Genomic DNA, 15719 nt, shown 5'->3' with positions numbered 1-15719 from the left:
CAACGTGATGAATTGATCTTAAAAATGCATGAGTTAACTAAGGAAAACATTGAGCGTATGAATGCTAAGTACAAACTTGCTAGATATAAGGGTAGAAAACGTGTTGTCTTTGCACCTAGAGATTTTGTTTGGTTACATTTGCGCAAGGATAGATTTCCTGATTTGCAAAAGTCAAAGTTAATGCCACGTGCTAATGGTCCTTTTAAGGTGTTAGAGAAAATAAATGATAATGCATATAAACTTGAGCTGCCTGTAGATTTTGGGGTTAGTCTCACTTTTAACATTGTAGATTTGAAGCCATATTTGGGTGAGGAAGATGAGCTTCCATCGAGGACGACTTCATTTCAAGAAGGGGAGGATAGTGAGTACATCAATACTGTAGTTACACCCACATCCTCTCTTACTACACATACTGGACCAATTATTAGAACTCGCGCACACCAGTTAAATTATCAGGTACTTTCGTTTCTTGGGAATAATTTTAATATTCATGAGATTATGATGCTGCCTAAGATAGATACGTTTCTGTTGATTACTAATAAGGGCCTAGTATTGACAAACGGGATGAACGCTGGAGCAGGATCAAGCGTGGAGATGAAGGCGCACGCGAAGGGAATCAGAACGACGTTCCTGATGGAGTTTTCAACACTTTGAAGCCTCCATAATGACATACAAGTACATGGAAGAAATATACAAGATGCCCTATCATAAATTTCGTTCGTAGCTTATATTAGGTGTTGCATCACCTTAGTTTTAGGCCAGGCCCATATAATTTCGAAATACTACTTCATAGGATGGTTTTAGAGTCTGTATTGTAGGGGAAACGACCCAGGAGGTGTTTTAGTCCGACCTTGTCAAGGGTGGACAAAATCCCCTCTCTTTTTCCCTATAAATACAACCCTTAAGGCACCGTTTAGACTTGCGTTTTGTTTAGACTAGAGTCCGCCATAACTGCAACTCGCGTCCTTCTTTTGTGTTCAACGACCATACCAAGACGTCAACTTTCATTAATAAAGCTTTCCTCTTATATTCGTAATATTCAGATTGCAATTTCAATTTCTTGCTTGTTGTTTGTTTGCGTGTAGGAAATAGACCTCCGTGGTCAGGTTGATCATGCTCCGACATGGTCAATAACCTCTCGGAGTTGGTTTAGTGATTGCTAAGGCGCGGCGTCCTCGCACGTTCATAGTCGAACCGTCAAAGTCTACTTCACTGAAAACGATAGACACCATCTCATCGAAAGACGAGGCACCTTAGCCTCTATCAAGAAGGATAAACATTGGAGCATGATTAAGCATGGAGATGGTGCATGCGTAAGGAGAACAAGAACAGAGTTTCCGGTGTAGTTTTCAGCACTTTGAAGCCACCGTGATGGCATACCAGGACATGTATGAAATACATAAGATAACCTTTCATGAATTTCGTCCATAGCTTAATATAGGTGCCGCACCACCTAATTTTTAGGCCAGGCCCATGTAATTTTAAAATACACTTAATAAGTTGTTTTTAAAGTCTGTAGCAATAGGGAAAATGACTTAGGACAGAATTTAGTCCCACCTTGTCAAGGCTGGACGAATTTCCCCTTTGTCTCCCCTATAAATACAGCCCCTGGGCGTCGTTTTAGACTTGTGTTTTGTTTAGATTGAAGTTTGCCATAGTGCAACACCTGTACTTCGTTTGTGTCTAACGACCAGGCCAAGACGTTTCAGAACCCCACCTTAATCAATACAGATTTCCTCTTAAATTCACAATATCTAGATTGTAATCTCAGTTTCTTACTTGTTTTCTTTTGCCTGTAGGAAACAGACCCTCGTGGTGAGGTTGATCATGCTCCTGTGTGGTCAATAACCTCTCGGAGTTGGTTTAGCAATTGCTAAGGCGCGACGTCTTCGCACGTTTGTAGTCGGATCGTCAAAGTCGGCTTCCACCAAAAACGTTAGTTACCATCTCATCGAAATACGGGACACCTTCACCCCCATCAATATATCAATATTCAATATACTACTTAAAAAGAACGTAAGGTTCTCGTTTCACCTCTCCTTCGTCCAACCTCTCTAAGCCCATTTTACATTATTCCTTCCTTTCTCCTGTTTTTTTCTCCCATTTCTGATTTTCCCCCAAAATAATAATATTCTTTGGTAAGTTAATAAATTCTTACCAAATAAGTGCTTCATAATAAGACGTCATTTTCCTCCATCTCTCTTTTCAAGTAGTAGAATTTTTTTTCTTTGATAAGTCAGTAAATTCTTGCAAAATAAGTGCTTAACTATAAGATGATGAATAAATCTTGGCAATTGCATAGAAAAATTTGCTAAGACTTTAGCGCACCGATGTAATAATAGACGTGCAATCATGAGCTAATCTACTAAAATGTTTATACTCCCGTTGCAACGCACGACAATTATATAGTCAAAACAAAAAAAGCAAGGCAGTCACAATCCCGTGAAAAGAATAACAAGGCAGTGACGATGGGCCATTAGGGCGGAACATGTGGCTGCATGAAATAAAATGGGAAGCAAGAATGGAGAACGGGCTCGACCCAAGGAGAGGAAGGAGTGATGAAGCATGTCCTAAAAAAATGTTTATGCTTCTGCTCCCAAATCCACCGCACCATCCTGGAGTCCCTCGCCACTGAAACCCCTTCCCCCCTCCTACCGAAGCGCGCCTGCCATCTCGAAGTGGAGGAGCTCGCGCGGTTCTCTCCTGATCTTCCTCCTCCGATCCCTTCTGCAGCTGCTGGTGTGGCGTGGCTCGACGCGATTCATTTTGTTGGTAAGGAAGCCCTAGCTTTGCTCAGGCTGCTCTTCGTTTTCTTCTTCTCCGGTCTCCTCTTGGCTACGAGCAATCGAATCCAGCTAGATCCCTTTATTCGAGATTTGTCTCAGTTAACCCCGTTCCATCCCATCGGTAGGGTGGACTATGAAGGCGCGGCAGGCGCATCCGCCCACCCATGTATTTTGGTCTCCATTTCGCGGAACAACGACTATATACTACTTAAAAAGAACGTAAGGTTCCCGTTTCACCTCTCCTTCGTCCAACCTCTCTAAGCCCATTTAACATTATCCCTTCCTTTTCTCCTGTTTTTTCCTCCCATTTCTGATTTTTCTCAAAAATAATAATATTCTTTGGTAAGTTAATAAATTCCTACCAAATAAGTGCTTCATAATAAGATGGCATTTCCCTCCATCTCTCTTTTCAAGTAGTAGAAATGTTATTTTTCTTTGATAAGTCAATAAATTCTTGTCAAATAAGTGCTTAACTATAAGATGATGAATAAATCTTGGCAATTGCATAGAAAAATTTGCTAAGATTTTAGCGCACCAATGTAATAATAGACGTGCAATCATGAGCTAATCTACTAAAATGTTTATACTCCCGTTGCAACGCACGACAATTATATAGTCAAAAAAAAAAGCAAGGCAGTCACGATCCTGTGAAAAGAAAAACAATGCAGTGGCGATGGGCCATTAGGGCGGAACATGTGGCTGCATGAAAGAAAATGAATGGAGAATGGGCTCGGCCCAAGGAGAGGAAGGAGTGATGAAGCATGTCCTAAAAAAAAATGTTTATGCTTCTGCTCCCAAATCCACCGCACCATCCCGGAGTCCCTCGCCGCCGAAACCCCTTCCCTCCCCCTCCTACCGAAGCGCGCCTGCCATCTCGAAGCGGAGGAGCTCGCGCGGTTCTCTCCTGATCTTCCTCCTCCGATCCCTTCTGCAGCTGCTGGTGTGGCGTGGCTCGACGCGATTCATTTTGTTGGTAAGGAAGCCCTAGCTTTGCTCGGACTGCTCTTCGTTTTTTCTTCTTCTCCGGTTTCCTCTTGGCCGCGAGCAATCGAATCCAGCCAGATCCCTTTATTCGAGATTTGTCTCAGTTAACGCCGTTCCATCCCATCGGTAGGGTGGACTATGAAGGCGCGGCGGGCGCATCCGCCCACCCATGTATTTTGGTCTCCATTTCGCGGAACTAAGACTACAATTTTCGAGATCCCGAATTATACTACTAACAACAGTTTATTTTCAGAAAAAAATTGGGGGTTCAACTGAACCCCCATGCCCCGTGTTAAGCCCGCCCCTGTGAGGAGCTGGAGCTGGTGCTGGTGCCGGTGCTGGTGCTAGTGCTGGGGCTGTGGAGAAGAGCGCAGCAGAGGAGGAGCAGGGGTGGAGGATGCTGAGCGTGGTACGGGTGCACCTGCCGTCGGAGATCCCGATTGTGGGGTGTGAGATCACCCCGTATGTGCTGCTGCGTCTGCCCAATGGGGCCATCTCCACCGAAGACGTACCTGAGACCGCGGCTGTTGATGGTCACTTCATGCGATACAGATGGTGAGCGAGCAGCTCGTGACTCTGACTTTTGGTTCAATAGGATATGCATTGTGGAATGATTAGTTCCGCTTGTGCGTTAGTACTAGTTAATTCTGTTAAAAGAAGGGTCTTTTAGTATTGATCAGATTGCTATATGCTTAACTACTTGCTAAACTCAGGAAAGTCCTGTTCTTCTTAGTTCCTGAATATATGAAGCACAACCGTGTCAATTCGGAGCATCGATTGCTCTAACAAGCCAATTTCGTGTTTTTGTAAATGAATGGAAACACAGAGAATATTAAATGCCAATGGTTGCCTTTGAGACATTACTAGATTGTTGAGTTGGAGACGTAGAACAGTTTTCAGGACTCAGAAGTTGTGTCTTGATTCACTTACAGATGAAACTATTAGGTCTATGATATATTAAGCCACCACATGGGATAACGCAGAATGGTTATAAGAATAACTGAGTAATTCATCGAGCAAGTCAATATGCTGTCTGATTTTGGTTGTGCTCCGAGCTCTGGACAATTCGGAGCATCGATTGCTCTAACAAGCCAATTTTGTGTTTTGTGAATGAATGGAAACACAGAGAATATTAAATGCCAATGGTTGCCTTTGAGACATAACTAGATTGTTGAGTTGGAGACGTAGTACAGTTTTCAGGACTCAGAAGTTGTATCTTGATTCACTTACAGATAAAACTATTGAGTCTATGATATATTAAGCCACCACATGGGATAACGCAGAATGGTTATAAGAATAACTGAGTAATTCATCGAGCAAGTCATTATGCTGTCTGATTTTGGTTGTGCTTAGAGCTCTCGACAGTTAGATAGGATCGTAAGAGTCGTAATGGAGATGAAGCCTGCTTGGCTGCTTGGCTTGTAGAATGCTATCAATCATTGGGCAATAATGGTCCTATCCATCTTGGGTGAAATGGGAGCATTGTAAAATTTTCGGATTGCACTGGATCATATAAATAGTTTTGTAGAGATAGCTATTCCACAAGTGCTATCAGTTTGTTCACTTGGGGTTACATGATTCTTAGACTGGGATACAATCCTTGAGCTGAACAGCACTTGTTGAACAAAGAGGCTGCTTGATTGTACACTGAATTTTGACGCCTCTGGGCTCAAAAAGGATTATTATATGTTCTTCTTTTGAAGTACTGCATATTAAAATTGGTTGCATATTAGGTTCAGCTGCAAGTTACTTTACTTGCTTACGGTTAGTGAGAGATTGAACACACATTCCATTATTTTTGTTTTGTTGACTACACGTGTCCTTCTCTTTTGTTTGATCTCTTACTGGCCTTGTCACTCCCACACCCCACCTTATCCATATTCTTCCTTTGTTGTAACAAATCTGTATCTCTACTACTTAAAAAGAATGTAAGGTTCCATCTTTCATCACTTCTCTTCCCACCACCCTTCCGTCCAACCTTCCCCGTATGACAATCAATCATCTTAATTTACTTACCTTATGAACCAATTCCACTTCAGTTTACTTGCCAAACTTCTCATCAAACTAAAAGGTAAATCATGGCAGGATTTGATAAATATTTATTTACACCATCACATTAATATGGGCAGGTAAATCACAAGCTAACATACTAGAATATTTATATCCTGTTGCAACACACAGGCACTGTCCTAGTTAATGTTTTATTTATGTAAAAACACTTATAACATACTCCCTCCGTCCCAAAATATAAGAGCGTTTTTGAGGGACGGAGGGAGTATATCTTAGCAGTGTATCATAGCGAATGTATTGTAAGTAAATTTGAAGAACTAACATAATGCTTGAGTGTTCTAAAAAATGATCTATAGGCAGTGTACGAGGATGCGGTGCCCTACCTGTTGCTTACAAGCTGTGCGTATGCCACATATACAATTGGCAATACAATCACTACCAGCTGGGTGTCCGGACGATTACCTGTTATTGAATATATATAATATTGTTGTGCTGGGTGTCCGGACGATTACCTGTTATTGAATATATATAATATTGTTGTGCATTACTCATTACACTCTTGCTTGGATGGTTAATCATTTCATCATGTCCATTGTTTGTCATGTCAAGTAGGTCTAAATTGCATTGTTTATAAGGCGTCCCACCTTTAACGCTTAGCCGACGCTTAGGCAGCAAGGCGCCCAGTGCCTTGCAAGTGTGCCCGCTTTAGGCGTTTAGGCGTCCACCTTAGGCGCTTAGGCATCAGGGCGGATGGTGCTCGCCTTAGGTCGCCTTATAAACAATGCTAAATTGCATCAATTGGATGCTATATGTTGAGAATTTAGTATTGCAGACTTATGAAGATAGCGGAGCTAGTCCGTTAACACATGTAGTTTCATTGGTTTGCTTTTTATTAGCCGCTTCCTCGTACACTGCCTATAGACAATTTTTTAGAAGACTGACACATTATGTCAGTTCTTCAAATTTACTTACAATAAACTCACTAGTCACTATGTTACACTGCTAAGATATATGTTATAAGTGTTTTAAGATAAATAAAATATTATTTTGTTACAACACAAACCAAATCTTTTTTTTACACAGATACCCCCTCCGCCCCGAATTACTTGTCGCAGAAATGGATGTATCTAGAACTAAAAATATGTCTAGATGCATCCATTTTTGCGACAAGTAATTCGGGACGGAGGGAGTAAAATATTAGTATTGCCCACCAAATCTTTTTTTGTATGCTTTCATTCTGTTTGCTTTTCAGTCGCTAGTTTGACAGAACCACATGTAATATGTACAATTGTGCACCATCAAAAAATCGTGCAAAAATATGAAAAAAAATGTGTCCTGTGCGCAAAATACAAGTGGTTGTAGTTGTATTATAAAAGAAATCAATTTATCTGTTGTGTTTTTTGCGCAGGGTTTATTTGATCATATTGTTGAATGATCTTTTTTTGCTGTTGTCCATGTTATAACAGTGTACATTTATTATCTTTTTTGAGAAGTTGCTCATCATGCTTTGTATCCGCTTTATGCTACATTTTGAGTTAATAAACGTGCCCTTTATAGAAAAAAAACATGCACAAGAAAACTTGAATTTTTCCCCTGATGTATTGCCAATTTTCTTCATCTTGCCTCATTATTTATAAGAAGCTAGCAATGTGCCCGTGCGTTGCAACGGATCCAAAGTAGAATAATACATATTCACAAATTTGAAAGAAAACAGTCTAGTTTTGATATACATATATCACTAAAAATATATTACGTTTCACTCAAAATATATTTCTTGGGCTGTTTTGATGAGTTAAGGGAGGAATGTGGTTGGTTTCAAGATACTAAGGGGTTTTCTGTAAATTGGAGCAGAGAAGTGGGATATTGTTGCAAAAAGGCACAACTTACATCACAGTTGTTAGATGCAGATCTAGTGGTCAGAAATGACGGATGGTAGACACACCATCATCACCAACTGAGTCTTTTATAGGAGTAGAGAAATTGGAGCAGAGAAGTGGGATATTGTTGCAAAAAGGCCACAACTTGCATCGCAGTCGTTAGATGCAGATCTAATGGGCAGAAATGACGGATGGCAGACACACCATCATCACCAACTGAGTCTTTTATAGGAGTAGAGAAAATGTATTTTCCCAAAGTGCCCTAACAAACTGATATCCAAGGTGCTGTTAGCAAGTTACCACGAGCTGATACAACTTAAAATGAGCTCTTTAGGTGTTCTTTCGTGTCTTTACTTTTCCAGTCTTGTTCTCTCTTCATGGTATCTTACAGCTTTTGTGTATCTTACAACACATAGTTATACTGATTTGACTCTTCTCTTGAAGGTACCGCATACAAAGCGATCGGAAAGTTGCTATCTGCAGTGTACATCCAATGGAGCAAGCAACAATCCAGTGTCTAGGTTGTCTCAAGTCAAAAATACCTGCTGCTAAGAGCTACCATTGTTCTGCTAAGTGCTTCTCTGATGCGTGGCAGCACCACAAGGTTTTGCATGAGCGAGCTAGTAGTGCTTTAAATGAAAATGGAGCTGAAGAGGAGGAGCTATTTGGTAGATTTGGCAGTGGTAGTTCAGGGATTCTCAGTTCTGGGTCTGGCTCAATGTCAAATCTTGGACAGAGCCCTGGTGTTAATAATGGACCTGTTCCTTTGTATCCCTCGGGCTCTGACAAAAGCTCGGGTGAAACTTGGTTTGAAGTGGGACGCTCGCAGACATATACACCGACTGCAGATGATATTGGCCATGTTCTGAGATTTGAATGTGCAGCGGTGGATACAGAAAAGAAAGTACCAGCAGGACCTCCAACTTCAATTATGACGTCACGTGTGATTCCAGCACCAACCCCTACTCCACGCCGCCTTATCCAAGTGAATGGAGATGTTTTGGGTCACTTGGATATGGACAGCCAGAGTTCTTCTTTCGGGACATTCACAGTGCTGTCTTATAATATTCTTGCAGATGCATATGCTACAAGCGATGCATATAGCTACTGCCCAACATGGGCTCTTTCATGGACTTACCGGAGACAAAATTTGATGCGTGAAATTATTGGTTATCATGCTGACATCATATGTCTTCAGGAGGTATGATGTGATAACCTTTCTTGTCAATTTAATTTTTGTGTGACCTATGTTTCGCCTTTAGTTGCATCATATATTTGATTTAATGAACTGAGAAAGTCTCAATTGTTTGCATAATAAAAATATTGCATCCAAGGTGCACTTATGCGTGATGACTCTGTTCAACAACCTACAATGTCTCTTATATACTCTTGTTAGCCTGTTTCATTTTCATTTGGGTCGTCACTTGTTTTCCTTGTTTATAGGGACGTTGGATTTGAATTTATCATAGTTTGCCCATTGTTTAAGCTTTCAAAAATATCTCTGCATGATCGTTATGAACAGTTTCTTCTTTCTTGAAGGTGCTTATGATTATTTTCTCTTCTTTGCATGATTGGTTTCTTTATTTGAACTAATTTGCATATTAAAAATGCTAAAAATGAGAAGTGCCCTAAGATTATAAAAGGTGACAATTAAGCAAAATGCTATTGGTTTCAGGTACAATTGAACCACTTCGAGGATTTTTTTGCACCTGAGTTTGATAAACATGGATATCAGGCGCTTTACAAGAAAAGGACAACAGAGGTATCTTTGAGTTGCAGTTTATCGTCACAAATTGGTTAGATACCTTTCGTTGTCTTATTTGATTCTACTTCATTGTTGTCACAGGTGTATGCTGGAGTTCCTCATGCCATTGACGGCTGTGCTACTTTCTTCCGTAGAGACAGATTTTCACACGTAAAGAAATATGAGGTACCTCCACTGTACGTTGCAGCTACCTGCTGATTTGCAGCTATCTGATACTTCTTGTACTTTGCTTGTGTGTAGGTCGAGTTCAATAAGGCTGCACAGTCTTTAACAGATGCGATTATTCCACCTGCACAAAAGAGGGTGGCTTTAAATCGATTGATTAAAGTAAGATTAATTTTAGAAGAGATTATATGCTATTGGATTCTGTACCGACTTCTTATTATCACACATTCTGTTTGAAGGATAACATTGCACTGATTGCGGTCTTAGAAGCCAAATTTGGCAACCAAGGAACTGAAAACCCTGGTAAAAGACAGCTCCTTTGTGTGGTACGTCAATCACCCTTCTTTCTTTAGATGCGTATAAAGTAGCTATGCACTTACTAGATATGGCATTTTTATATGCATGATTGTTAAAGGTCTACTTTTGGTCTATCAACTTCATTACTGTTCAATTTACACCCTAGACTCTCAGGACTGTTTGGGAGCTGGGTTCTCTGAGTGGTGTTTGGAGAAGAGCAGGGCTGTCTCCAGATATTTGGGGGCTTGGAGCAAAAAGTAAAACAGAGCCCTAAATTTTGAGAAAAATCATATAACTGAAGAACCAAAGTAGATTTAGTCTCACTTAATTATATAAGTTCAAATATATGTTATTTACTACAATAAATATAAATATATCAAATAGTAATGCTAAAAGAGTAAAGTTTGTGCTAAACTAATAAACTAACCTCATTTTGAAGCAACTACTGTACTTCGCAAATCTTGGATGCATGATAGCTTGACTATCTAACCCAAACAATTTGACTGCAAAGCAGAAGATGAAAAATACTGCACATGTCCACAAAAGATGAAAATAACCAAATTAACATAAACAATATAAGATGTACTGATGGAATAAGTGCTCTAATACTTACTAAAAAATATATTCAACAATGAAGTAGCCTACATTAGTAAGGCTTCATATTATGTGGAAAAGCACGAAAGGGCTTGAGCTGGCTAATTCCGTTCCGCTCAGCGTCGGACAGCGCTACCGTGCAACTGTACACGTCAGTGAGTGCCGTGGGGCGTGGCCGCCTGCACCTGCCGCCGTCGTCCAGTCTCCTGCATCCCTGCCCAAGTCCTCAAATTGCGAATCACCGATGCCGAGCAAATCCCTGCAATATACGATCGCTAATGGATCTAGTCAGTTGTGATTCGGGAAACTAACGCGCTGATTTTGTGCGTGCATATGCGTAGGTTGATCGGTCGCTAATCGATCCAGACTGATTGAATTGATGGGCCAATCAGGAGTATCGTGTGTTGGATCTTTCTTTCAGCACTGAGAAATAAACAGCACATGATCCCAGGCCTTGAAGTGGACCGTGTGCTGGGCCTGACCTATACCTATTGCCTGCTGGACTGGGGGGCCCCAAAAATTTGGGGGCCCTGTGCGGTCGGCCAATTTTGGCCACCCTTGTCAACGGGCCTGGTGAGGAGGCTGCTTTATCGTCAACTTTGGCACTTCATTCTTTACTTAGCAGTAGCCCCACATGTCAGAGTCATTATTTGGGAAGCGCCCGTTCTCTCTACCCTATCCTTGTCTGCGCTCTCTGTTCCCTTTCCTCCTTCCTAGCTCTTAACACTAACACCTTTTCCTCCTGGGCCATCCTCTCTTCGCCTGCTCCCCACGTGTCAAAGCACTGTCTCTGAAACAAAAGAGGTGTGATGAAAGAGTTGTGAGCAGCGGAAGCTATAGCGGAGGCCATAGAGTGGCCAAGGAAGTGGCCAGTAGAGAATTAGGTGGTAAAACGTGTTGACATTTATCCCAGGCCACACAAAACCGCCCACAAATACTACTTTAGGACGTAATTTGAACATTTAGATAGTTGATGTGTAAATTAGACAGTTTTGAAGTACAGGCTGTATGTTAAAGTCTTAAACCAAGACAATAGCTAACGGATCAAAAGTGGACCTTTTCCTATACTAGTAATTGTGTACGTGCGATACACGTTGATATTAGGGAGGAAATTAATTGCATGTTCATATTAGGTAGGATATCAGTTACCTGTTAACTATGTGATGATATTTGGTACTCCGTAAAGAAATATAAGAGTGTTATTAATTGCATGCTAGACATGTTGAGCGCTCACCATTGGAGCAATCTAGGTCATTGGATTGACATGGTTTGACGGCCGAGACTAATTGGATCTGCCCCTCTGGGTCTTTATATATTGGTATAGATATAGATATTTAGCTGTTGAACTGCTAGCAGTATAATGCAAAATAGCACGTGACATTATTTTTCTTGTTTAGTCACTACATTTAGGGATTAGAAGTTTTATATATGTAAGGATAAAGTAGTATATATACTACTCCCTCCGTCCCAAAATAAGTGTCTCAACTTTGTACTAAGTGAGACGCTTATTTTGGGACGGAGGGAGTACCACATAGTAGTATATGAGACATGGGTGAACTATCATGATATATAGGATGACGTGGGTGTATATATACTACCATATATATGATGACTGTAATAAGTTGAGATGCATGGAAAGCATCTGTATGTCAATGATGGGTGCTTGGTAAAAGGCGCATCTTACTGCAAGTTCCCCCTTATAGCGCTGAGTTTATGATGTTAGTCCTTGACCTCTGTTATTATTCGTAGTGGTCCAGGCTTGAAAGCCTTTTGATGTTATGGGTGTCTCAATTTTTTATTCTTTTCAAATGTTTCCAATTTGCAGGCCAATACACATGTAAATGTCCACCAAGATCTCAAAGATGTCAAGCTATGGGAGGTCTGTATCATCACATTCTTTGTAGGCTAGCACTCGGCAACATCTGAAATATTCAGATTAACAGCAAGTATGGTTTTGCAGGTTCAAACACTTTTGAAAGGATTGGAAAAGATAGCTAACAGTGCGGACATTCCAATGTTGGTCTGTGGGGATTTCAATTCAATCCCTGGGAGGTGCGTATCAAGATCCCATCGGAGCAATATTTTTCATACTTATTTGTTTTCTCCAACTCTTAATCCCTTTGTGCTTCCTTTTGCCTTTCAGTACTCCACACGGGCTTCTTGCGATAGGCAAAGTTGACCAATTGCATCCAGATCTGGCCATTGACCCCCTTGGAATTTTACGCCCTGTGAGCAAGCTGACACATCAGCTTCCTCTGGTACAGTAAAACTACCATGGCTTGTTTATCTTTTCTCCTTTTCAACTGTTCTGACCAAAGGTTTTACTTGTTTATAGGTCAGTGCATATTCTTCATTTGCAAGGATGGTAGGTGTCGGTTATGATTTGGAGCACCAGCGGAGGAGGATGGACTCAGGAACAAATGAACCACTTTTCACAAATTGCACAAGAGATTTCACTGGTACTGTTGATTACATATTTTACACAGGTAGGTGCCTGATGCATTGTATTTGTATGCTATTTTTGCATTTTTGATATCTCCATTATTCTGGAATAAGCATTTAGTACCGTGATATGTTTGATGATTGTCAGTTACCATGTTTCCTTTCTTATTTCAGCGGATTCGTTGTCAGTGGAGTCTTTATTGGAGCTTCTGGATGAGGAGAGCTTAAGAAAAGACACTGCTCTCCCTTCACCTGAATGGTCATCAGATCACATAGCACTCTTAGCAGAATTCCGTTGCAAGCCTAGAATCAGACGATGATGCCTTAGGTATGTATCAACTAGAAGGACATCACAGCTCTCTAATTGCATTTCAGTAGCACTGTTGTTTTTAGCACAAACAGCATGGAGCTTACAAGATTGGGCAGCTGCATTTTTTTTCTAGTACTCCCATTTGTGGTTAAGTCGCCATTTGTGCAAACCCTTTGCATTTTTGTGATCATAAGTGAAACAAACGTTACAATACTGTTTCACTGCACCGTAATTTATCTGAAAGTAGACACAAGGCATCATTATTGTTGTACATTCCTTATGGCAGATTGGTTCTTTTGGATCTTGTTGCGAGCATAAACTTCTTTGCCTGTGAAAGTGTGAATTATGACATATGGGCACTATTGCGCTCTATCTTGATTCAACGGTCAAGCTAACTGACTTTTTCTAGGTCGCATACAGATGGTCACATCAGCGTCCATGCTGGAGGTTTAACTTCCATGGTGGAAGGTGGATGTTGAGGAGGGGCAGACGCGATCATATCGCCGGGGAAGCAGTCAATCAGTCTTAGGAAACAACCTTGGGAAAAGAGAGGCTCGTGTAGTGTTGATTATTACCCTTTTTACATTTCAACTCCATGATATTTAAGCTGCCCCTTTGTAATATTATACTTTATATAGAAGAGAAATCCTTTTGAGAGAAATATTGATAATAGATTCTGACACCCATGGCTAGATTTTTTAAGGTCTTTTTTTTCTCAGCTTGCCATTTTTATTTTGTTAGCGATTTTTCGCTTGTTGTGGACTCGCATTTATTCCTACAAGCTGAGACTAGTGCGTCTAACTGTTATGGAATTGTATTGATGGTGGTGTGGTGTAAATTCCAGGTATTTGTGTAGGTCTGGGGTTAGGGAATTTCATGATCAGTGGCATTGAGCATTGATGACTGTTTGGTACAAACATTTTTGTTATTATGTTAAAGCTAATAACTCACACGCAAGCTTTTCTGTTGTTTTTTGCTAGAGGGGTGCTTTTTCTACATTTGTAAGTCTAAGGTCAGAACACGATCAGCTCGGGACACACCTAGTAGACGAACAATGCTCTCCCGAGCGGAAGAGAGGAGAGGCAACATCAAAGAATAGAATGAAATGTGTGCTACCTTTAACGAACTCTAAATTCCTTAGGCACAACCACATATCTAGTGAAGAGTGGCATGTAGCAGCGCCACCAACTCCAGATAGGAGCCAACCACATGGACAGTTACTTACCTACACCCCATGCAACCTACTTCCTTCGTTCCTAAATATTTGTCTTTTTAGAGATTTCAACAAGTGACTACATACGGAGCAAAATGAGTGAATCTACATTCTAAAATACGTCTATATACATCCGTATGTGGTAGTCCATTTGAAATCTTTAAAAAGTCAAATATTTAGGAACGGAGGGAGTAGATCCCACTAGCATGACACCTGATACATCGGGCTTTACACACACGTCACACATACCTGCATGTGGGCCCAATTAGCGTACACCATAGGTCCACACGTGTACATCTTACATGATGCTCAAGCCTCACCACAAAGATCCCTTTCTTGGGAGCTTAGTATTTGTACACTCTAAAATATGTCTATATACATTCGTATGTGATAGTCCATTTAAAATCTCTAAAAAGACAAATATTTAGGAACGGAAGGAGTAGATCCCACTAGCATGACACCTGATACACTGGGCTTTACACACACGTCACACATACCTGCATGTGGGCCCAATTAGCATACACCATAGGTCCACACGTGTACATCTTACACGATGCTCAAGCCTCACCACAAAGATCCCTTTCTTGGGAGCTTAGTATTTGTAAAGATAAACTAATTAATCTTATGCCACCTTGTCATGAGTGTGTCACTGTTATGGATGCAAGGCCCATGGGGCAAATATATATTTTCACAAAAAAAGAAAAAAAGCAAATGTATAGTATAAGAAACTTGAGGCACAAGAAAGGAAATTTAGCGTAATAACTACTTCTAGATAAATACTAATACTCCTTAACACCCCCTGCATCAAATGCAGAGTGCATGCAATAACATTCACATTTGAAGTGTAATACTAGAAAAAAAGATAATTCAAAATCCGTGTCTTGAGAGTGTTATCATAGCATGAAGAGTCTTCAAAACATGTAGAGTCAAGCCAAAGGGGATAATGAAGAAGATGACATCAGAGGAAGACACCGCATCAGTAGAAGATACAAGGCAAGTATCAAGAGAAGATGTTTGTCAAGACAAGTTGGTACACCAAGAGAGTGAGGCATTTCACACAGAATCATAGCCCAGGAAAACAGGCGGGGAAAGAAGCTTGGCAGCAAGAGAATGGGCGTGGATAAAAAATGCCAAAAGAAGCCACAAAATCCTACAGAAAACAACGAGGACCATGTAGGGCACAAAAGTTGTGTAGAAAGGATCAGGACCCGAAAAAGGTTTGGTGGTGACGGTGTCCTTGCAGCATCATTGGCTTTAGTTGCAGGAGGCTGATTGG

At 40.8% G+C, this 15719-nt stretch overlaps 1 protein-coding gene across 2 annotated transcripts; it reads left to right on the top strand.

Moving 5' to 3' along the window:
* Positions 1 to 3523: 3523 nt before the first annotated feature.
* LOC109754522 (carbon catabolite repressor protein 4 homolog 1) lies at positions 3524 to 14037 on the top strand. 2 transcript variants are annotated; one of them, XM_020313427.4, is made up of 13 exons: positions 3524 to 3759; positions 4024 to 4325; positions 8102 to 8858; positions 9333 to 9419; positions 9504 to 9587; positions 9663 to 9749; positions 9827 to 9913; positions 12304 to 12357; positions 12439 to 12530; positions 12622 to 12736; positions 12814 to 12964; positions 13095 to 13248; positions 13640 to 14037. In XM_020313427.4, the coding sequence occupies exons 2-12, from the start codon at positions 4168 to 4170 to the stop codon at positions 13238 to 13240; spliced, it is 1818 nt and encodes a 605-aa protein (XP_020169016.1). In that variant the 5' UTR covers positions 3524 to 3759; positions 4024 to 4167; the 3' UTR covers positions 13241 to 13248; positions 13640 to 14037. The 2 variants fall into 2 exon arrangements, with proteins under 2 accessions (XP_020169016.1, XP_020169018.1); XM_020313429.3 differs by having other exon boundaries at positions 3538 to 3759; positions 13651 to 14037.
* Positions 14038 to 15719: the final 1682 nt, after the last annotated feature.

The sequence above is a fragment of the Aegilops tauschii genome, chromosome 1 (assembly GCF_002575655.3).
Source record: "Aegilops tauschii subsp. strangulata cultivar AL8/78 chromosome 1, Aet v6.0, whole genome shotgun sequence".
Classification (NCBI taxonomy): Eukaryota; Viridiplantae; Streptophyta; class Magnoliopsida; order Poales; family Poaceae; genus Aegilops; species Aegilops tauschii.
This window is presented reverse-complemented; position numbering and strand designations above follow the sequence as displayed.